The following is a 24,430-nucleotide window of genomic DNA, read 5'->3' as shown; positions in this document are numbered from 1 at the left end:
TTTATAAGTCATACTTGATCCTAGGTATGTATGTATAGGAAAAAACACGGTATATGTATCCTTTGGTACCATCCAAGGTTTCAGACATCCACTGGGGGTCTTGGAACTCATCCCTAGGAATGGATAAGGAAGAACTGATGTACATAATAGAACCATAGACTAAGTCCCCTGATATAAGAAAGTAAAATCTCAATGTCTTGGCTATAGTGAGAAAAAGTTCTCACCAGTTCCTTAGGAAGGAAGAACTAGACAAAACCTACCACACATAATCTAAATTTATTGCATATATTTAGGGTAAAAATAATACATAGTAAATACATCTAATTCTATCTTATGGATTTAGTTATTCTCAATTTATCCCTTTTGTCTTCATAAAGTTCTGACTTGCTTGACAGTTATCTGAATTGAACCCCATATAGCCCCTAGCACAATAGAGAACATGGGGCCTAGGGGCCAGGCATGGAAGCAGATTTATGGAAGCTGACTCATATTTTACTTATGTCTCGGTATGCTCCAGGTTAAAACAGCACATTATTCACAGATACCTACATGCCAACACAGTAAAGACTCAGCAACAATCCTATAATGCCTGGTTGGTCTGGTTGATATCATGCTCTGTTATGGCCCCACCACCCTTAAGTAGAATAAACACACACATTCTGTAATTCAGCTTAACATGTGTAAGACTTCTTTTTAAAGAATCAGTTGGAGGGAACACTGAATATCACTGAGTTCAAATGCCTCCTTTTACTGATGAAGAATCTGAGGCCCAAACAAGTAAATTAATTAGCTTGCCTACGGCCACCCAGCCAGTTAGTTTTAAGAGGGCCCAGTGGTCCTGGCTACCAGTCCACCTCTCCTTCCTTAGGTTCCACTACCTTGTGAAGTTAAAGGAAACCAAGAAATTACATTTTCATATGTAATTATGAATGATTTATTAGATACAAAGATACGTTATCTTTAATGCATACAATCTTTACAATATTTAAATCAGTTATCTTTTTCTTATGATTTTTGACAAGATGAACTAAGTCTAAATGAAAATAAGAAACAACAATGCCTAGTCTTTAGTGAGTCTGGTTATTGGTTACTCCAGAATATGTGGCTGGCTGACATATAGCCTGGTCAAAATCACCCTTAACAACTAGCCAGAAAGGAACCTTCAGATCCCAACGCCAAATTCACACATGCACATAGGACTCCTTGATATTCAAACTCCAGTTGGGAAAGCTATTTTATTGACATCGCCAAAGGAGCCAAAACTGTCTCACAAATGTACAACCTGCATATATTCAACCGCATAAGAACATTCAACAGAATACATCAGCTTAGCATTGACAACTTACCACATTCACCTAGTCTAGTCTGTTGGCAGACTAGACATATTCATGGCAGTTATCGCATTAATGGGATCTAGACATTCTTTAATCACAATGTCTGTAATATTTCATTTTAATGGTACCTGCCAGCAGATAAAAAAAAATCTACATTTCATTTCATTTATCCTGTACATTTCTCTCACATCTTGTATTACTTTCTATTCAGGTGGCTCTGGCTCAAGAATGTGCAATGCAGGTGCCTACAGTAATTTAATAGCTCTATCATCTGCATGGCAAATTCATGGGGGTAAGATGTGTATGCCACAGAAATAAAGTTACCTTTTTGTCTAAGCACCTACTTAAAAAATTTTTCTGTTTAAACGGTATTTCAGAAGTAATCTGGCATTGCCCTTAATTGAAAATACAAATTTCCACACCTTAAGAGATCCCAAGAACTGCCTCAAGCTGAGGCGTTAGCTCTGACCCTCATTGCATCCCTGCCTGGGGAGGGCAGGGCAAGCGAGCAGCTGGACAGGAGGTCTTCAAGAAAACCCGGAAGAGGATAATAGTGCACCAATGGCTCCTTATTCCCTTCTCAGTTATTCCTTACCATGGCCATCTTACTATCTGCACCTCAAGCCCCTCACTTCCCTTCCTTACTTCCTCCATCTTTCCTTTGATTTAATATATTTCTCTCCCCCTCCTACTTTTCCTTCTAGTTTTGATACTGTCCACCTTTACCTACATAGAGTGAAACTATTATATTTAGACACTACGAAGGTATCTTGAACAAAATGTCAAATTACATCTGCTCTGCTGCTCTTACATATGAGGATGGATATGGCTCTGATCACAATGGATGATTTATTCCATCTTCTATGAACTAGTCTTCTGATCAACAGTATGAACTTGTAAAATAAACAAGTGGGGATAAAGACAGCATCTATGGTCTTAGAAAAGCATCCCCAGTCCCAACTCCTATACAAAGCTTTAAAGTGAAAACGTGAGATCTTCATTAGCTCTGTGTCACCAACTGTATTAGTCTGTTCTCATATTGCTATAAAGAAGTACCTGGGACTGGGTAATTTATTTAAAAAAAAAAAAGGTTTAATCAGCTCATGTTTCTGCAAGCTGTATAGGAAGCATAGTGGCTTCTGCTTCTAGGGAGGGCCTCAGGAAGCTTCCAATCATGGCAGAAGGTGAAGGGGGAGCAGGTATCTCACACAGTCCGAACAAGAGCATAAGAGAGACAGGGGGAGGTGTCACACATTTTGAAATGACCAGACCTCGGGGGAACTCACTTGCTATCACAAGGACATACCAAAGGGGATGGTGCGAAGCCATTCAAGAAAACCGCCCCCATTATCTAATCACCTCACACCAGGCCCCGCCTCCAACACTGGGGATTACATTTCAATATGAGATTTAGGTAGGGACACACATCCAAACCGTATCACCAACCCAGGACCCTAAAGTTCCAGTCTTTAGGAATTCATGTGGTGCAGCTCCACATGAAGGAAGAAATAACTGCCATTGTGAATCTTGAAGATGCTGCTGTAAGAAGTATTGTTATATCTTTAAAAAAAAAATCCAAACCGATAATCCAGTCTAGAACTGTACTATCCAATAAGGGAACTACTAGCCACACATGGCAACACAAAGTCATTAACATTAAATAAGATTTAGAACTCAGCTCCTCAGTTATGCCAGCCCCATTTCAATGGCTCATTAGCTCCATGTGACTAGTGGCTACCGTATCAAGAGCAAAGATGAACACTGCAGAAATTTCAATTGGGCAGAGCTGATCTAAAGAGACAGGAGGGCCCTATTACAAACCAGCAATAAGAAAATGCCTTTCTTGGCAATTTGACTATAGTAGTGAATTCTGTCTCTAATTCTTGAGGCAAGTGGGCATACCTGCCCTAAAGCCAGCAATTTTCAACTGTGCTCCATGGAGTCCCTTAGTGGCTGGTGCAGGTAGAAAGGACAGGAAAGGGAAAGGCAGACAGAGCAGGCTCAGGGCTGCATACATCCCTCTTCAACCAGCACCTCTGCTTCCATAGAGTTGTATGTATCACTTGACTCCAAGCTCCTGAGAAACATTATATATTCACTTTGGAGTTTTAATTGCTATAAATTATCATGCATGGGGAAAAAAATTGGAGAGACGTGGGATCTACCACCACATCACTGGAGACGGCCCTAAAATCCATCAGATTGTTTCCGGTATAAAATCATGTTTTCCAACCTCACATGGGCCTTCTGTGCAACTCTGCAATTCCCCCATGCACCTCTTACTGACTCAGTGTATTACTCAAAGAACCATTACCTGCCTCTTTATGCAATCCCATGTCCAATTCCATCATGGTTACTCTCTGCAAAAACTCTACTTCTTAATTACCTGGGACAAATGAGGCGACCTGATATGACCTCCTTGAAGTCTTTTCTTCTCTGTCCAAAATTTCTCAGCACTCATCCCTTATGCCTTTGTTTCTGTCTTCATGGCTATACCTCCACTTGTATATTTAATAGCATTCCCTCCTATTTGCCCCAGGAATTGCTCCATCTACTATTCTCACTTGCTTTCATCTTCAATCTCTCCCTGGTTACTGGATCTTTCTCCTCAGAGCATAAGCATTCTTATGTGCTTAAAAAAAAGAGCAAACACATAACAAACCAACTTCTCCTGCTACGGTTCTTTCCCTTTTCCTCACCAAACTTCTCAACAGTAGTAGACACTCTCCACCTTTACCTTCCTTATCCCCTTGTAACCTGATTTCTGCCTTCATACATTTTGTTAAACTCACTTCAAAGCTACCAGTGACATCTTAATCACAGTCTGCAGACCCATTCTCCTCAATATCAAAACATCTCAGCCCCACAGCATAGATGGCTTGACCAGCCATCTCTTTCCAGGAACCTCTCTCCCTCAGCTTTGGTGATGCTGGTCGTGTCTGACACTCCTCCGCCTCGCTGACCAAGCCTTTGCCGGCTGTCTCCTATCTCCCGCCCCTGCAACCTAGACAGATACTCCCTGCACAATGTGTCAGCTTCCCTCTTCCCATTTCATTCTGCATGCACTCCCTCAATGATGTCAGTCACAATTCCAAACATCACTTATTTTCCATGGCTGTTCTCCTTATTTTCAGCCCAAATCCGCTGGATGTAGTTATAGGAATGGAAGTATGCTGCTGTGGATGTACTTATAGGAATGGATGTATGATGTAGTTATAGGATGGATGTTTGCTGGATGTAGTTATAGGAATGCTTCTCAACATGACCAAACCCAAACTCATCAAAGCCTCACAAATAAGCTTCTCTTCCTGTACACAGTGTGGAATGGCACTTTCTTACTTTATAATTCCCACTGCAACCCCCTAGTTTGGGCTCCCATTAACTCTCTCCTGCTAATTGCTGCCTGTTACAGGAGCCCAAAAAACCCTCTGACATAACCATATAAATTATTTTATTTCTCCTTGCAAAAAAAAAAAAATTATCAATCTCTTCGCTCTGTCTACTGCCTTTGGAAAAATACCACAAGGGTTTTTACGAACCTTCCCAGAAGATGGCCTATGCATGTTACAACAATGCAAGAAAGCACGTACTGTTGGCAAAGTTCCCATGAGAAGCAAGATTCATCTAGAAGCTATGTTTGCTTGCTTTTTGATATTCTCACTCTGCCATAGTCTCAAGTGAAATTAGAGTTGTGACAAAATGTGACCTCTGACCTAGATTTTCTGCTAAGATAAAAGCAATAAAATGTATGAAAATGTTTCCTCCTCCTCTTCCTTTCCACCTCCTTGCATCTCCTCATCTTTGTTCTGGTACTGGACTAATAATCCAAGATGCTCGGCATTAGAGAGAGGGTAAGAGCAAGAAAATAACTCCCAAGCATCTCATAGCTCTGCATTTTACAGAAAAAAGCAAGGCAGTGAAACCTTTGCACTGTTCTCTGTTATTGCTCTAAAATTTGTATCTTATTAAGACAGAGAAAAAATAACAAAAGTAAAGTCTGGCCCAGAGGGAAAGCATCGTTAATTTTGGAAGAACCAAGATGTCTCACGCCCAGTTTCCCTTCTCCAAACTACTTTATTCACCATTATCATATTAATTTTCCTTGAACACAATTCTACTATTCCTTACTTAAGACCATAAGTGGTTCCATTTTTTATACAGAATAAAGTCACAGAATACCAGCTCTTGAGAGCCCAAATTGGTCAATTCATTTAATCCAATCCCTCTGAACTTTATGATAAAAATCTTAGTCCAGCGAGGTTAACTGACTTTCCCAAAGGTCATTCCATTATTGAAAATGTTGGGTTTATGCATATTATACATGCTAATATGTCATATTTCTTTTCTAAAATACGATTTCCATAGCTCCAGGTATCTTTTCTTCATTAAACATATTGAATGGGCTAGAACATCCTAGAATATGGCACTTATAAACTTTATAAACCTCTAGAGAAACAATATGATTTCTAAGTTAGATCCAGATATCTGAGTTAAGGTGGATAAACTAGGAGTTACTGAAGCAATCAAGAAAATATTTTCACTTAAAGGCAATGCTCAAAAACACTCAGAAAAAAAATGTTCTCCTTTCTAAATGTGTGGGAAGGAAGCAAAGAAAAGAGGAAAGAGAAATAACTAAATGTGTGGGAATAATTGGGAAGATTAACAGCAAGATTCACTAAAAATGATTCTATTTTTTTCTTATAAAGAATACTTTAAATTTCATAATTACAGATTCCAGGGAACTAGATACTTAAATCCATCAGTGACATTTGTTTGACTTTAGCATTTCCAGAGGAAATCAGAAGCTTATTTTAGTTTTTATTCTCACTCTTCTCTTTTTCACCCACCCAAATTGGGTTGAGATGTTTGACAAAGTAAGCCCTAGTACAATGGAAATTAGGCTCTAGCAAAATGAGAAGCTGTGCAAAGCCCTTTAAGTACTGTGAAATCAAATGTTCCCATTCTTCCAACAGATATTGAAAAGGCACAGAAATAAAATCAGATCCAACTCTCACTTTCTATTTTGAGCAGAGGGTTTAAATGCCATCAGCTTAGATTAATGTATTAGTCACCTTGCATAAGTATGTTTCATTTACAGGGAAGCCAAGTGAATATATTAACTAAAATGATAATGTGCTGAAGGCACGCCATAGCCTTTTTAAATAAAGAAATCATGATTTTCCTTGTCTGTATTTTGTAAATGTCCAAACCACCACAAGTTTACAACTCAAAAGAAAGAGATTGCCATGAAAATCAAATGATCAACCTCCACTTTCATGTCTCAAAAACGATATGTTTTTAGCTTAACACTCACTCAGAAGGTTATTCACCATACATGTGTGAGGTTGTTATAAAAATTCAAAACTAGAATATATGTCGTCTGCCTGACTCAGATGTCAGCAGAAGCACTTTCTTTACTCCATCACAGATACATTAATCCATCACGGTCATCTTTTAACTGAGCTTCTGAATCCTTACACACATGGCCAATGGATGGAAATGCCCACAGAAACATCATTATTATTGGGCAAATCTCCTTTCTAAGTACTTTGCAGATATCAATTCCATCTGATGCTCCCATCGACCCTATTGATGGTTTAACTTATTTTAATCATTATTAATATTATTATTATTTTACAATGAGGAAACAGAGAAAAATTAAGCAACTTGCCCAAAGTCACAAAGCTAGCAAACTGCAGAGGGGGGATGTGAGCCCAGGCAATGTATCTCCAGAGTCTGTACTCTTCACCACTACTGTGTCATCTCATCAGTATGGGGAGGTATTGGTTAAAGGGTTCAAAGTTTCAGGTATTCAGGAGGAGTAAGTTCTGGAGATCTAATATACAGCATGGGGTTGATTATTAATAACACTATATTGTACACTTGAAATTTGCAAAGAAGATAGATCTTAAATGTTCTTACCACACATACACACACACACATATACACAGAAGAGGTAATTATGTGAGGTGATGGATATGTTAATTAACTTGATTGTAGTAATCATTTCACAATGCATATGTATATCAAAACATCATAATGTAAATATACACAATCTTTATTTGTCTGTTATACTTCAAAAAGGTTAGAAGAAAAACGGTTGTCTAAGAGCTTTCTAGGGACCACTAAATGTAAAAATAAAATAAAACAAAAAAGAAATAAAAACTAATACAGAGAGAAGGTGGGGTTTTAACCTTCTTCTATGGAAATGTTCAAACATACACAACAAGTGAAGTAGTACAATGAATCTTCATGGTTCCATCATCCAGCTTCAAATATTTTCAAATATTTGTCAATCTTTTTTCACCTATCTTCTCCCACCTCTAGTTGTTTTTCCCCCCCTTTGGTGGAGTATTTTATAAGCAAATTCAGAAGGTTGTCAATTACCTAAAACCAATGTGGAAGAATTCCATCTGAAGACATAATGCAGTAGCGCTGAGCCAGCCTGGAGAGGACCTGCAGGGCATGAGGTCTTTCTTCACCTCACTCAGGATGCATGGATACTTCCCCCTTCCTGTGCCTCCTCCCTCCCCTGCCCACCAAATGCTGTGTGGTCTTCAATCATAGCCATGCTAACATTTCCCTGCATGGCTTTATGTGCATAATCCTGTCTCCCCATTCCCTGCAAGGGTGAGTGAGGACTCACCCTTGTCCAGGTCATGGCAGCCCTGGCGCTGAGCTTATGCTTACCACATACAATATGCTAAAAGAATGTAGAATCGGGAAAGGGTAAGCAGATAATCTAATCTTCATAAAACAAGCCAGCCAAGAACACTGAAGCAGTTCAACTAGACATTATTTGTACTATAAATAAAAATGTTCCCGAAACCTTCAGTTTATCTTATAACCAGAAATGGCCAACATCCTTAAAAATAAAACAAAACATGCTTACAATCTAATCCTATCTCTGGGTGCAACTCATCATTGTCTGAGTGCTTCTGAAGAGAATGAACAAAGACATCATTAAGAGTAACATCAAATAGGCAATAGCTTCTCTGAAGTCTGACCTCACAAGCCACCTTTGGCTGCTTTTTCCATGAATAAAAAATGACTCTCTCATTGCCGATGAACATGAGATGGGTTAATGGCTGTTTCTGTAAGTTATTAATAACATTTCTTGTCAACCCTGATCTTATTTAAAATGTATGTCAGACATAGAAAATCAAATGTGTTATGTATGTAAATGTATTTTATAGTATTCATCAGTGTAAACCCTAAAGTTAACATTGCCAAAAGCTTTCATATTAACCCTCATTTTCATTGATTAACCTTCCAAAAGGCTAGCAGTTTTCCACTTCAGATTATTATCCCCAGAACCCAAATCCTATTCAATAATTAAAAGAACATGTACTTATTTTATATATTAAAACAAGAAATAAAACTCTAGAATTTAATGAGAATATCTATACTTGATCTTAGCCAAAAGGCTGAGAAGTGATTAATGAGAATATCTAACCTCCTCAAAACGAGACATCTAAGTTTGGAAACTTTGAAATTCTCTCATGAATAGCCTCAAAGGTAGGGTTTTAGCCCAATTCTTTAAAAACAATTAAGTATATGCAAGGAGATATATAGGTTACTGGATACTTGTGAGACTACTAAGTCAGTCTTTATGATGTTTATCTCTGAATATATTTAGAGTTCAAAGGGTTTTCTACTCTTTGGCTTATGTAAATTATCTCTGTGTATACCATAGTCAATAAAAATAACATTTTAGAGGTCCTAGAAGAATGTGAGAGCCATAATTATGAGCTTCATCAACTATGAAAATCCATGCATAAAGTAAAAATAAGTTCCCAATACAAAATACTCTCAAAGATACCTAAGTTACTCTCAAAAATCTTTTTCCATACCCTTACATAAGAGAAAAAGTTTCTATTGGGAGATAACTTCCCTTAAAATTCTATTATTGTAAAGGACAGTGTCCTTTAGAGTGAGAGATACTAAAATTATTAACGGGCATAGCCCCCACCCCCTAAGAGCTTATAGTCTGTAGGGGAGAGAGGACATAAAAACAAATAACTACAAGAACTAGTAGGTAATAAAAGTGATAGAAGCCAAGAGCCCTAGGGGTTTCCAGGAACAAAAAAATCACATTGAGGGATTTTTAGAGGAAGTAAAATTTGAAATGTACCTAAAAGTGATAGAATCTGCAGAGAGAGATGGCAGGTGCTGCGGGTAGGGATAGAAGGCCGGGGGAGGTGTATTCCAGAGATGCATGGTTTAAATCAAAACCAAAAGGCAGGAAAGCACAAAGCCCTCATAGAAAAATGTGAGCAACACAGTTTTGTTACTCACATTTGGCTAGTTGGGAGTATATGTCAGGATGGTATGCAGGAAAGGTGGGAGGGCCAGGTCATGGAAGACCTGGGAAGTCTGACAGGTGAAGCAGGCATAGGGGCACCATGCAGCAGTTGAAACGGAGTCAAAGGGAAAATTACCAAGGACCATGTGCTTGTGTATTAGAAAGCACTACCACAGTTTTAACAGAGATGAGGAGAGAGAAGAATGAGGATGTGGTAAGTGCTAGAGAGAAAGAATTCACCAGAAATGATGAGTGAACAGAAAAGAAGGCAAAAAGCAGCCATGATGTGGCCAGGCACGGTGGCTCATGCCTGTAATCCCAGCACTTTGGGAGGCCGAGGCAGGTGGATCACGAGGTCAGGAGTCCAAGACCAGCCTGGCCAAGATGGTGAAACCCCATCTACTAAAAATACAAAAATTAGCTAGGTGTGGTAGCACACGCCTGTATTCCCAACTACTCGGGAGGCTGAGGCAGAGAACTGCTTAAGCCCAGGAGACAGAGGCTGCAGTGAGACGAGATCGTGCCACTGCACTCCAGGTAACAGAGCAAGACTCCGTCTCCAAAAAATCAGCAGGCATGACATAATGCTGATTTTGAAATTCCCAGCCTGGGTTGCCAGGTGATCACAGATATCATTAAAAGATAGAGCAACTTCCAGAGAAGGTTTTGGTTTGTACTAAAAAATGAAGAATTTGTTTTCTGAAAAAGTGTTCAGTTTGCAGTGAGCTGGGCCACCGGGTGACAGATACTTGATGGCTCATTTGACATGCAGGTGAGTAGTTCTAGAGGGACATCGGAGCTAGAGATACAGATATGAGCATTGTGTCCAAACTGCTAAGGCTGAAACTGTAGATCAGATGACAAGGTGAAGACTAGGAGACCTGAACAGACACATTCTGAGAACAAATCTTGGGGAGCTCAAATATGTGGGCTTAGCACCCAGGAGACAAACAGCACCACGATGAAGTGGCAGGCTGCACCAGGAATGGCAACTCCTCAGATTCAGGAAGTTTTCTGAATGCACCAACAGCACCGCTCCCCTACCAAAGATCTCCTAGAGTTCATCTCCACCTTCCAAAAGGCTGTCTGGCTTACAATCCCTTCTGAGAAACAACCTGATATCCTCATCAGAAATTAACCCTCCACTTCATGACACTTTTCAGGCTCTGAAAACATACATCCTTTGCCAGGATTATTTATGCGAACATCAGCCTCTCTGCCCACCTCCCCGGCTGTATCCCTACTTCCCCATCATCTGAATACTTCTGTGCACCAGGAAAAAAAAAAAAAAAAAAAAACAGGAGAAAACTTCTAATTTTTTTTTACTTGTTTTTTAAATTCTTTGCCCCATGATTTCTGTTCTTAGGTTATCCCATGGAGAAAACATGGCAGTATTTGAAAAGAGAGGAAGAAGAGGAGAAATTGGAACGGAAAGCTGCAAATATCATATTCTTCATGTACTTCTTTGATAGCTATTTTCTGTTTCTTGGGCACCCAGTAAATGAAGTGCTATTCAGAATACATAATGACATAGGATCTTCCACATAAATTATTCTATCCTTGGGCGATATGATCTATTTTCATTAATGATTAATTTATGAAACCTAAGTCATCCTATTTTCCCTCCGCACATGTTCCTAAAGATTTTGACTTTAAGTCGCATCTGCCTACCCACTTGGAAAATCAAGTCTATACCTAATTACTGATTAATGTGATAACGAAGTACAGGTTGAGCATCCCTTATCCAAAATTCTTGGGACCAGAATTGTTTTGAACTTTGGAATTTTTCAGATCTTGGAATATTTTTATTATACCAGTTGAGCAACTCAAACCCCAAAATCCAAAATCCAAAATGCTCCAGTGACTATTTCCCGTGGGCATCGTGTCAGTGTTCAAAATAATTTTGGGTTTTGGAGCATTTCAAATTTCAGATTTTCTGATTTGGGATGCACAACCTATACACATTAGGCAATAGTATGTTTCCGACACTAAATTCTATAGTACGGTCATTATTTTTATCAGTAAGTTTCTATCACCTAAAGTATATTTGGGATCTTTTTTTCATCTCTGAACATTATAAAAGAACTAAGGAGCCACATCCTGGGTCAGACCGATATGTTAAGTTTATGCTTAAGTTCTAAGTTAGAAAATTACGTTCCCTCCTTCAATGTAAATATTTGTTTGAAAAGCTACGGGTCACTAATTTAATTTGTAGTTTTATTTGAGGCTCTAAATGGGCCAACCTCGTAATCTTCATGTGACGAACTGGTAAGGGAATGAAGGGAGCTGCCTGGGGCTATCCTGGAGGCACGATACACATGCAGGTGCTGTGTGAGTCCACAGGAACTGTGGCTACTCATTGAAGATTACAAGGAGGCAATCTGAACTCATAGAGAGCACTTCCTAAGGAGAGCCTCAGAGGTGGCTTCTGCGTAAAGCGGAACCCTCTCTAGCACTTAAGAGCATTCCCGCAGGGGCTGGCTGACAACCTGGGAAGCCTGAGGGGCCTCTCAAGTCAGCTCTGACTCTAAGATTTGCTTTACTAATAGAAAGAAAATATATTCAAATCATGCATATATCTTCCCTGTATATGGCAGCTTTAAGAAGGAAATAGAGTAGAAAGAACACCAGCCCAGGACCCAGGGCAAGTCAACCTGATCTCAGTTTGCTCAGCTATAAAATGGGTGGTAAACTGGATGGTAAGACACCTTCAAGTTCTGAGGACCTATGAACATAATTCATTTCCCTGTGCCTGTCTTGTTTGCCACAACCTTGTGGAAAAGGTAAAAAGACATAGAAGAGCACCTGACTTAGAAAGCCTCTGCTCAGTGGGGTTGGGCTAATGGCCTGAAGCCTGAGCCCAGGGTGGATGGGGACTCTATGTGGAACAGCTGAGACCCCAAATGGTCCTGCCATCTCATGTCCAGGGGGATGCATGGGGCTCCCGTTTCGACATTCATCGTCACTTGCCCCTCAGGACCCAGGGAAACAGCAAGGAAGAATCCCAGTAGAGCCAGGCTAGCCTAGGAAACACTCATAAATTCATAATGAGTCACTTAAAAGTGTCCCAATATAGCATGCCACAGTCAGTGTGGACATTGTTTAGACTGTTAATATGCACAAGCATCTAAAAATATGAATTATACGTTTGCAAATACCATATGCACCACATAACGATGCTTCAGTCAACAACAGAACACATATAGGACAGTGGTCCTGTAAGATTATAAATGAGCTGAAAAGTTCCTATTGCCTAGTGACGTCTTAGCCATCGTAATGTCGTAGCACAACACACTACTCACGTTTGTCGTGTTGCTGGTGTAAACCAGGCCTCCAGGATAGTCCTGGATTATCACATAAAACTGTACAATGATGTCCTAGACCTTCATATTCATTCACAACTCATTCTCTGACCCACCAAGAGCACCTTCCACTCCTGCAAGCTTCATTCATGCTTAAGTACCCTATACAGGAACAGCATTTTTAGTTTTTAAACCATAGCTTTACTATACTTTTTCTATGTTTAGATATTGTTACATACACCAATACTCACTATTGTGTTATAATTGCCAACAGTATTTAGTACAGTAAATGCTCTATAGGTTTGTAGCCTAGGAGCCAAGGCTATACCGTATTGCCTAGGTGTGTAGTAGGCTATCTCATCTAGGTTTGTGCAAGTACACTCTATGATGTTTGCGCCACGATGACACTGCCTAACAACGTATTTCTTAGAACATATCCCCGTCATTAAGCAATGTGTGACTATAGATTCTTATCATGTTCATGTTTCAGATTTTGAAACATCTACTCTGCATGACATAATCCCTAATTACAGCAGTATTCCTTAAATGAATCCTATGTGAAAATAATGTCTGCAAAAAGACCAGCTTTCCAAGAAGAAGAAAAAAGGACCGATTCTGATACCACATTGGCTGTTTCCATGAGCTGAACCAGCAAAGCTTTGCTCCAGCAAAGCTTTCCACACATCATCTCTGTAAACACAAGAAAGAACAGAGAATGAACAAGCTTGGAGAAGAAAGCTTTGTTGGAAAGATATATACCATATGAGAAGTTGATCTGAGGACTTTTAGCTCTCTCAAGAGCTTCATATTTTATTTATTCCCTGTCATCAAAGCATCATCTCTTCGCTAAAGAACAGAAACAAAATATTTATTGACATTACATCTAATAACAAGTATAGGTATAATGATTAGTAGTACTTAGACAAATCAAATTCATGGGAGGTTTTTCTGTGATTTATTGGTGAAGTAAAAATTACATATATTGTAGGTAGCAGATAATTAAAAATCAATTCTAACATATGTTTCTTAAAATAGAAAACAATTCCGGATAGACATTTATATAAAAGTGTGACTTTTAGTATGAAGTCTTTAAACTGGGAGTTATTTTCTCTGGCACATACAGCTCTTATCCCCTGGGTGCTCAGGGGTCCCTCTCTAGTATCCTTTGAAGCAGAGGTGAGAAGAAATGCCCTAAGCGCACCTGCAATTATTCTGTCCAGACCTGTCAGCTCTCTGTCAGCAAAAGCTGCTGTCATGTGGACATGGCTCATCTTGCCTTGAGGTTAATTTTTTTTAAGACATCAAAATCTTAACTCCTTTGTTGGAAAGATATATATCATATGATAAGTTTTTCCTTCATACTACTTTCTCTAAAAAAGAAACACGTCATCAGGAATTTTATTAACAAAAATGATGATAAATAGTTGCTCCTGTATTTTCAAATCATCAGACTGCTAATAAGCACATGCATATCTCAAAACATGAATTACACATTTGCAAACCGTTCTTTATTACATTCATGTTTCAGATTTTGAGATCCCTACTGTGTAATGATGTAATCACTAATTACAGTGATATTCCTTAAATGTATCCTGTGTGAAAGCAGGCCTCAGCTACGGCACCTTCAGGAAACCAACAAAGCAAAGAAAACACCCTTAGAAACTGCTTACAAACACATCAAGACAAAGGGAAATGTAATGCATTACTTTTATAAATAACTAGGTAGACCAACATTTAGAACTACGCAAATGTTCCACACATCATCTCTGTAAACACAAGAAAGAACAGAGAATAAACAAGTTTGGACAAGAAATTGACAAAATAACAAATCAATCGATCTCTCTCTCTCTCTTTCGAATTATTCCAGCTTGATTCAACTTCTATAACCCCTTCAAAACAGCTCTCTACGTGGAAACCTCTAAGACTTTCCTGGGCCCCTGCAAGGTCTTGAAAACAACATCTTAGATGTCATGGTTTCCCATCCAATAACATTGACTTTCAAGTGGTGACCGAGATGGGGTTTGGTCATCAAAGGCACAGCTGAATGGGCAACCTCCAGATCTTCCTCAGGGACAGCAGCTGTTGTAACGTGCTCTGCAGGTTATTCATTCATACTTTAAAATGCAGTCTACAATACCAGTCTCAGGAAATGGGCCTGCAACAGCACCATCTCAGCTAATGGGGATCTTCCTGGGCATGGACTTGAAGAAGCTTGGCAGTGCTTTGCTACTTTTAACATCATTTATTTAACTTTCAGAAATCCAGTCAAGTGCTCTGGCAGTGTGAAGGCATTACTGGTGATCACAGGCGACTAAATGCTTATTTCAGCTAATATTAAATATCTAGTATGTTTCATGACAGCACAATGTAGGTAACACCTTTCTTGGATCTTTCTTTGACTTCTCACCTAGAATCTGCAAAGCAAAGGGCTGCTGGAATCTGTCTCTGGGTAAGTCATTTTCTACATCCTAAGAGGAGGTTACAATCTTTTTTTCCTGGCACACTAACTCCCCATAACTGATGGTGTCAAATGGGCTATTTTTCTTCAGTAGATGAATAACACAACAATGGGAAGCTAAGGGAGGTGATGCAAATTCTTAAATAATCATGCAAAGAAAATGACACACAGTTACACAGGCGCACCGGTTTTAATTCAGTGAAGGCACCCCACCCAGCCCTACCCCACTTACGGGTGGCTGGCCGGCCCTGCTCTGGCTGTGCACTGTCCCCGGACTGGGTGCTGGAGACTGAGGAGACGCTGGAGCTCCGGACAAAGCCAAATGCCGCCAGTTTGGCTGCCGGGAGACGTGAGTATCCGGGAGGACGGAGACCAGATTTCGGGAGATTGGATTTTGCAGCATTTGAACTGGAAGCTTTCTTTAAATCTGCTAAAACGAACCCAAACAAAATTTAAAAATTATTCTCAGTTCATAATGAGATAACGAATTCCACAGATTGTGAATTCGAACCCAGTTCTATCATAAACAGTCTAAAATTAATCTTGCAAGGTTTGATTCAACACATCTAAAACGGACCTCGGAAGAGAAAGGCCCCTTATATTGTGGGTCAGGTGCCTCAGAGAACTCAGAGAGGAGGTGGTACAGCCCCAGCCTGGATAAATTTACCGTCTACTTAAGCAGATGAATTGAGGAAGACAAATAACTCTATTTTAAGGCTATAAGAAAAGGTATCAAGTGCTTAAGACAATGAGTGAAAGCGAATAGTTATTGTTACATGTTACCCCAGATTTGTGAAACTGAGATACACCTTAAATTTTGACACACAATGGGCAAAGAACCATTGCGGTGAATATTCACTAGTAATTTTAAGCAGTTTGTAATAAGTCTTATGAAAAATATGTACAAAGAATCATCTAACCTTCTGTTGGTTGCAGGAATGAGGAGGAGATAGTGCAGACTGTGGAACTAGCCAGGCTGGAATTATCAGCTCTCCCAATGACGAGCTGTGTAACCTCAAGCCCTTGTCCTAACACTTAAAGCCACAGTTTCCTTTCATGTAAAGACTGGGAATGATAACACTGACTTTGCAAATCTAGTATAAATATTACTGCTTATACCACAAGAACTTGATATGTGCTCAAACTGATGTTAGATTTCTTTTCTCCTTTTTACACTATCTGTTATGTTAGTCCAAACTTCAGAATTAGTTCCCAGATATGTGCAAAGTCAGCTTGTTTTGAAATAATAAAACATCAAGTTATAAATCTAGCATCTCAGCATCCCCATACTCTAAGTCTGAGCCAGGCTCCAGCAATAGCAACTGCAATGATTATCACAACACTATGAGAAGGCGCTCAGCACCAGAGAGAATCACAATATTGTCAATATACAAATGCTCTTTAATAGGAAATCTAAAAGGCCCAAGCTTCCTCACGTGCTGTAGTGCCGTATAACTGTCCTCATTGATTCCTTTAACAACTTTCACCGGCAGGCATATTTACCATGAGTGCCTATATACTGCCCATTCAGTGGCATTCTTATGCTAGTCAACTCTTCATTATCCAGTAAAATATTAACCAGGTTTCAGAGTAAACGAGGATTTAGATTAAATGACCTATTTGCAAAAAAAATTCCACGTCTATAAATCCATTAAGAAACCACATATTAGAAAGCACCTATGTGTGGGAATACAGAGAGCAGCAATAAATGATACACTGGGTCTAAATGGTACATAGAAAAGTACCTCTTCCTCTGCCAGCAGCTCCCCGAAAAGTGAGGCTATGGAGAGCCGTGTGTCCAGTAAAGGCAGAAGCTGCACAGCTGTGGGTTCCTGATGCCTGAGTCAGGACTAGGATGGGGAGGAACCGAGTAAGCGCAAAAGGAAAAAGAAGCAAGGAGCTGGGGCTGCAAATATTCCCAACTCAAGCCTGTCCTAGTGCTTGGGAAAAGCACAAAAAACAAAAAACAAAACCTCAACTATGAAAAAGAAGAAACAATACACTAACAAGTGGTAATGGCCCGTTTGTATCAGCAATTTATGCCACGTTTAATGACTTCACATTGTTGTTCTCACATTATTTTGAATACTTTTAGTTCATGTCCCCAGAACAGTGAAAATATCCCTATATATCAGATATCATGTTCACAGTGAATTTACGACAAATTGATTGTGGATGATGTCTGTAGAACAGGAAAAGAGTTGCTAAACATCAGATGTAATTTCAACAATAAGTATACTCTAAATCCATTACACTTTGATACTATTTTAAGTTATCTATCACCTCCTTTCTAACCTAGTTAATCAATAATTATGCAAAATCGAGTGAGGAGAATATGAACAAAATAATTTTTCTGAAAAACAAACTATATTTTGGAAGAAAAGTTAAACTCAGAATTTTTAACAGAGTACCTAGGCATGCAGTAAACATTTACTACTTAGTCAAGAATGAAAACTAAGTTTGTTAAATCATTATATAAGACAAGCCACTGAACATGTTCAAAAAGAAATTTATCTTATTCTACACTTACTTATATTCCATTATTGTTGATTTCATCAGTAGAAAAGTAGCACTGGAACATGTAGAGACGGGAAGGACAAGCAGCACAAGATCCCAAGCACACAGGAAGCCAGTCTCTAAATTGTTTTCTAGGTTTCCCTTTCCCATAGTCCAGATCTTTATTTTAATAAAGACACACATGGGCTGTGTGTTTGTGTGTGTGTGTGTGCGTGTGTGTTTAGATGACTTGCAAAAGTATACCTTGCCCCAACTCTCTGCGCATACAATTTTTGTAAATCTAATGGTACCTATATCATACACTAAGTTACTATATAATGGTCTTTCCTTCTAGCAGATTAATCTCATGAATATCATACACGTCTTCAGGGTTTGCAGAAGCAAGTCTTATTCCTTTTACACCACCAGCTCCTAGCACAGTGGTTTCCACAATGTATTTGATAAATATTTAGTTGAAGTTTACATTAGCCAAGCTTGTACCACACAAATTTAGCCCACAGTATAAGTCAAATATCTCAACTAGTCTCTGCATGAGAGTTGGTCTGGAGTAGAGCTCAAGAGTCTGCTTTTTAAACAATCACGTCAGTGATTCTGATTCAGGTGGTCCCTGGATCTTTGAAAACTTCAACAGAATATGCCAACTCACCCTGTGAAATAACTGCATTCAGCTCTTCTGACTGAATGTATCTTAATTTAATCTTAGTGTCTCATAAGAAAGACATATTTATAAAAATATATAGTACTTACTATTTCTCAAACAAGTCCAGTGTTATGGATGGACTGAATGTCTGTCTCCCCCAACCCCAAAATCACAGGTTTAAATCCTAACTTCCAATGTGATGATATTCAGAGGTGGGACCTTTAGGAGGTAATTAGGTTATAAGAATGGAGCCCTTGTGAATGGGATTAGTGCCTAAGTGCCCATATGAAAAGAAGCTGGAAACAGAGCTCCCTCTGTTTCCACCATGTGAAGATATAATGAGAAGATGGTGGTCTGCAACCCTGATCTCAGACCTTCAGCCACAAGAACTGTGAGAAATACATTTCTGTTTTTATACGCTACACTGTCTATGGTACTTTGTTATACGGCTGGAACTAAGACATTTAGCATGTTAGAGGAATATATGTTTCCAAGTACTTAGTGTTCTTGGACTATTCAAGAATATAGACTTTGACAGAAATACAAATGTTACAAGTGCATAATAAGCCTTCAATAAACAAATGATAGCTATAAATATTACAGGAAAGCTGAGGTGGCACATAAAAAAGACAACTTCCAAAATGGTGACATGAGGCTTTCCATGGACACTCTTCCCAGTGAAACAAACATAACTGGTAAAATAACATTTAAAATAACAACCACCATTTAAAGTTTCCAGAAATTGTTCTATGAACATGTAGCACATAAAGAAACATTTATATAAGAAACTCTACTAAATCCAATAAGAACAGTGACAGTCAGTGGCACTTGAACCACAATCCACTCTCTTCCTCCCCTACTATCATCACAATATAATGAAAGCTCTACTCTGGATGTGTGTGGCCAAAAGGATGGGTTTCCTCTCCTAGAGTCAAGGACTATAGTATCTCCCTGGGATGGGCAGGCCACCACCATTTCTCACTCCAACCCCACCCCCAGTTCCATGTTGTAGAGGCTGAATTACATGAGAGAGTTGTCAAAAGGTCAGGGAACCTTCCTTCACTTGGCCCAAACATATAAGACAGAGGTACTACCCCAGGTACAGCAAGCCGAACAATACTGGGGCCCCAATCACCATTTCCCAATCACCTGTGGCTCACCATAGGCTAGAAGTTCAACACTAGAGAGAAAAAGGGAGAAGACTAGAGGCTACTGCCCCTACCTCGCACCTCGCTTATAAACCAGGAGTGTCAATCCAAGAGAAGCAGTCCACTGTCCCCAGCCCCAGCTTCAGAATGGTGACTGAGAGATTTTGCCCAATCATAGAGGCAGACCGTAAGAACAGAGATCTCCAGAGTCCTCTACAAAGGAATTAACTTTGTTTGGAACAAACTGTGGGGGAAGTTTGGGCCTAACGGCAATCTCAAAAACAATAAAGATTTTGATGGTAAGCAATTAGGAGGAGGCTGGTAGCTCCATGAAGCAAAATAATAAACCATAGACAAGGTAGTTTATTAGAGAGAGCCAAGGAAATAACTGAAAAGAGCTATCCGGGGGTCAGAACTAACCTCAAAGAGTGGCTTTAAAAACTACCCTTGAAAAGGAGCTTGAATTTAACTGGATCAGACTGTGGAATAATGTATGCCCCAGGACACTGTAGAAAATTATAGAGCAATCAGTCAGTAATTAGTGGAACCTGACAGCTGAATATGATACCAAAGGGAGGAAGACAATGTAACACAGATCAGGGAGAGACAGCCCTGCTAAAACATTGTTAGTGTGATTGTGTACATGCCCAAGGCTATGTCTTCTGTGGAGTGACATTAGTGAATTCACAGTGCAAGGGAAATAGGCTTCATTAAAGTAGATCAACCAAGTTGTTAAACAAATAAATAAGCAAACAACAAGCCCCAGAGAGGAAGAGAGATAATTAGTAGTCAAGGATGCTACAATAATTATCTAAAAGTTTCATTACAACAAAAATAAAATGAGACACACAAAAGAAAAAAATACAGGAAAGGGTGATTCAGATACTAGAAAAAAGCAGGCAACAGAAACTGCCTATGAAAAGACCCAGCAGTCAAAAACTTCAAAAGAGCTATTATAAATATAATAAAATAACTAAGGAAACTATGCTTAAAGAAGTAAAGGAGCTATGATGACAATATTTCATCAAATAGAAAATAGAAATTATAAAAACCAAATGGAAAGTTTGGTGTTAAAAAGCAAAATAACTAAAATGAAATATTAACTAAAGGGGCTCTACAACAGATTTGCAGTGGCAGGAAAAAAAAAAGTGAACTTGAAGATAGATCAATACATACTACACAATCCAAGGAACACAGCACCAAGAAATGAAGAAAAATAAGTGGAGCCTCAGAGAGATGTGGACCATCATTAAGTGCAACAACATACAGAGAATAGATGTTTCAGAAGCAGAAAAAAATTTACATAGTCCAAATCTTGGAAAATTTATTTAAATGATTAATGTATACCTCAGAAGATCAAGGAAAACCAAATAAGGTAAATGTAAAGAGATCCACACCTAGATACACCATAGTAAGAAGTGTAGAAAGGTAAAGAGAAAAACAACTGTCAACCCAGAATGAAGAGGGATAGTTCATAATGATAAAAAGGTCAATGCATTAGGAAGATACAATAATTATAAATGTATATACACCTAACAACAGATACCCAAATTACATCAAGCAAAAATGAACAGATTGACAGGAGAAATAAACAATTCAAAATAATAGTTCAAGACTTCAATACCTCACTTTCAATAATAGAACAATGAGGCAGAAGATAAACAAGAAAATAGAAGATCTGAACACTAACTAAACCTAACAGACCTCTATAAAACATTCCACCCAAGAGAAGCAGAATAACATATTTTTCTCAAGTGCACATAGAATATTCTCCAGGATAAACATATCTTAGGCCATAAAACAAGCATTAATAAATTAAAAAGGATTGAAATGATATAAAGTATGTTCTGTGGTCATAACAGAATGAAATTAAAAATCAATAACAAGGAAATTTGGGTAATTCTCAAATATATGAACACACATAAATAACCACTGGGTCAAAGATAAAATTGAAAGGGGAATTAGAAAATACTAAGATGAATAAAAATGAATGACATACCAAAGCTTATGGGAAGCAGCTAAAGCAATGCTTAAAAGGAAAATTATAACTGTAAATGCCTACATTAAAAAAGAAGATAGATGTCAATTCAATAAAGTAATTTTTTACTTTAAAACACTGAAGAAAGAAGAGCAAACTAAACTTAAACCAAGAGAAGAAAAGAAATAATAAAGATTACAGTGAAAATAAATAAAACAGAGAATAGAAAAACAGGAGAGAAAGCCAATGAAAACAAAATCCTAGTTCTTTGAATTATCAATAAATTTGACAAACCTTTAGCTGAGCCAGCCAAGAAAAATAGAAGGCTCAAATTACTAAAATTAGGAATGAAAGAGGGAACACATCACCACTTATTTTGCAGGATCATATGGGAATATTGTACTATGAACAACTGCATCTCAACAAATTAGACAACCTAGTGAAACGGACAAATTCCACAGAAATACAAACTATAAAAGCTGAATCAAGAAGAAATAGAAACTCTGAAAATCTAAAAGAGAGATTGAATTAGAAATAAAAAAAAATTCCCACAAAGAAAAATCCAGGCACAGATGTCATTAGTGAATTCTATCAAACATTTAAAGAAGAATTAATACGAATTATTCACAAATTACACCCCCCACCCAAAAAAAGAAGAGGAGGGAATACTTCTAAACTCATTCTATAAGTCCAGTATAATCTTGATGCTAAAACCAGATAAAGACATCTCAAGAAAACTATAAATCAATAACTCTTATAGATTCAAAATCCTCACCAAGATACTGCGCACTGAAGCTGGCAACATATAAAAAATATTATATACCATGATCAAGTGATATTTATGCTAGGAATGCAAGATCGGTTTTACATACATAATTAATCCATGTACTAGACCATATTAATAAAGAAAAACCATATGATCTTCTTAATTGATTCAGATAAACCACATGATAAAAACATTTAAACTGGTAATTAAAGAAAATATATTCAATCTTATAAGGGCTTATTGGAAAAACCTACAGCTAATACAGTAAAAGACTGAATTCTTCCCCTCTAAGATTAAAAACAAGAAAAGGTTGTCTGCTCTCACAATTTCTGTTTAACATTGTATGGAAGGTGCTAGCCAGAGAAATTAGGCAAGAAAATAAAATAAGAAATGTACAGATTGGAAACAAAAAGGAAAACTTTCTCTTTGCAGATGACATGATCTTATATATAGAAAATCCCAAGAAATCCACTAAAAAACTATTATAATAAATGAGTTTAGCAAGTTTACAGAATACAATTCAACATACAGAAATCAACTGTATTTCTACACATTCACAATAAATCATCAAAAAATAAAATTAAGATAACAATTTGTATTTACAGTAGACCAAAAGGAATAAAATACTTAGGAATTATCATAAACGATCAGACTCCATAGTTTTTTGTTTTCTGTTTTTTTGAGATGGAGTGTTGCTCTGTCGCCAGGCTGGAGAGCAGTGGCATGATCTCAGCTCACTGCAACTTCCACCTCCTAGGTTCAAGTGATTCTCCTACCTCAGCCTCTCGAATAGCTGGGATTACAGGCATGCACCACCACGCCCAGCTAATTTTTGTATTTTTAGTAGAGATGGGGTTTCACCATGTTGGCCAGGATGGTCTCAATCTCTTGACCTCGTGATCTGCCCATCTTAGTCTCCCAAAGTGCTGGAATTACAGGCATGAGCTACAGCACCCAGCCAATACTCCATAGTTTTTTGTTTGTTTGTTTGTTTTTACTTTGACTGCTAACAGCTTTTAGCCTCAATCCCCACTCCTTTGGCCCCATATCGGGGAAAGCTGTTAAGAAAGCCCAATGCACCCTCTTTTGATGCTAGGAAGTGGGACAGGAGTGAGGGTAGTAATTTAGATCAAAACCACACAAACTCCGTCCCACTTGCATGAGAACACTTACACTTGCCCCACTCCATAATGATAATAAAAATCCTGAGCCAGCATTCTTTCCTTGTGCTCTCAAGCCATTTCAAATGTATGAGAGGCCAGTCCTCTCTTCCCAGAGACTTCAATTATGTAAGTCATAAAACTTTTCAAACCCTCTTGCTTTGTGTGTGGCATAATTGATACATGATTTTTCTGTCACTTTGCCAGCCAGAGACCTCCATGGCCAATGACGTCTCTGCCCAGGGCCTCACTTGGCCCTGGGCCTGTTGCAGAAGGTGCCCCATCCACTCGTCCTGTGGGGCCATGCCTGGCTTGTGCACCAGCCTGGATCCCATGCTCAGCCTACAACTGGGCCAAGTGTGCCCCTGGCCCAGCTCGTACCCACATTCAGAGGTTCCGAAGTTCTTGTCCCACATCCAAGATGAATAAGGTTACTCTGACAATCGAAGGGTGAGGTGGGTGAAGAAGAATTTTATTGAGTGAAAGAATAGCTCTCAGCAGAGAGGGGATGCGAGGGTGGTCCCTACCCAAAGTCAAGTGGTCACCCACCCAGCGTGGCTGGGTCTGGGACTTGTATGGGCTTAGAATGGGTGAGTACATGCCGATTGGTTTGTTAGTATGCAAAAAAAAGGCTAAAACAAAGGCACCATGTAAAGGTGGGCATGACAGTGTAAAAAAACAATTAGGGAAGAGTAGGAATATGTAAAATGGGTGAAGGGTTAGAATCAATCAGAGGAATGCACACCAAACAGAAAGAGAGGTTCTCAGTCCATTCCATGGGTTTGACCTGTAGCTTGGCTTTCAGGCTTTAAATTGGCTTTG

At 38.7% G+C, this 24,430-nt stretch overlaps 1 protein-coding gene across 3 annotated transcripts in view; it reads right to left on the bottom strand.

Moving 5' to 3' along the window:
• Window positions 1–24,430, bottom strand: part of MTUS2 (microtubule associated scaffold protein 2) — a 680,252-nt gene that overhangs the window by 384,903 nt on the left and 270,919 nt on the right. For 2 of the 3 annotated variants that reach the window (XM_063595693.1, XM_034936506.3), the window contains one exon: window positions 15,632–15,829. In XM_063595693.1, the coding sequence (XP_063451763.1) occupies window positions 15,632–15,829 (198 nt within the window). The remainder of the gene's footprint in view (window positions 1–15,631; window positions 15,830–24,430) is intronic. The other variant, XM_034936505.3, reaches the window with a different exon arrangement.

The sequence above is a fragment of the Pan paniscus genome, chromosome 14, assembly GCF_029289425.2.
Source record: "Pan paniscus chromosome 14, NHGRI_mPanPan1-v2.0_pri, whole genome shotgun sequence".
NCBI lineage: Eukaryota > Metazoa > Chordata > Mammalia > Primates > Hominidae > Pan > Pan paniscus.
This window is presented reverse-complemented; position numbering and strand designations above follow the sequence as displayed.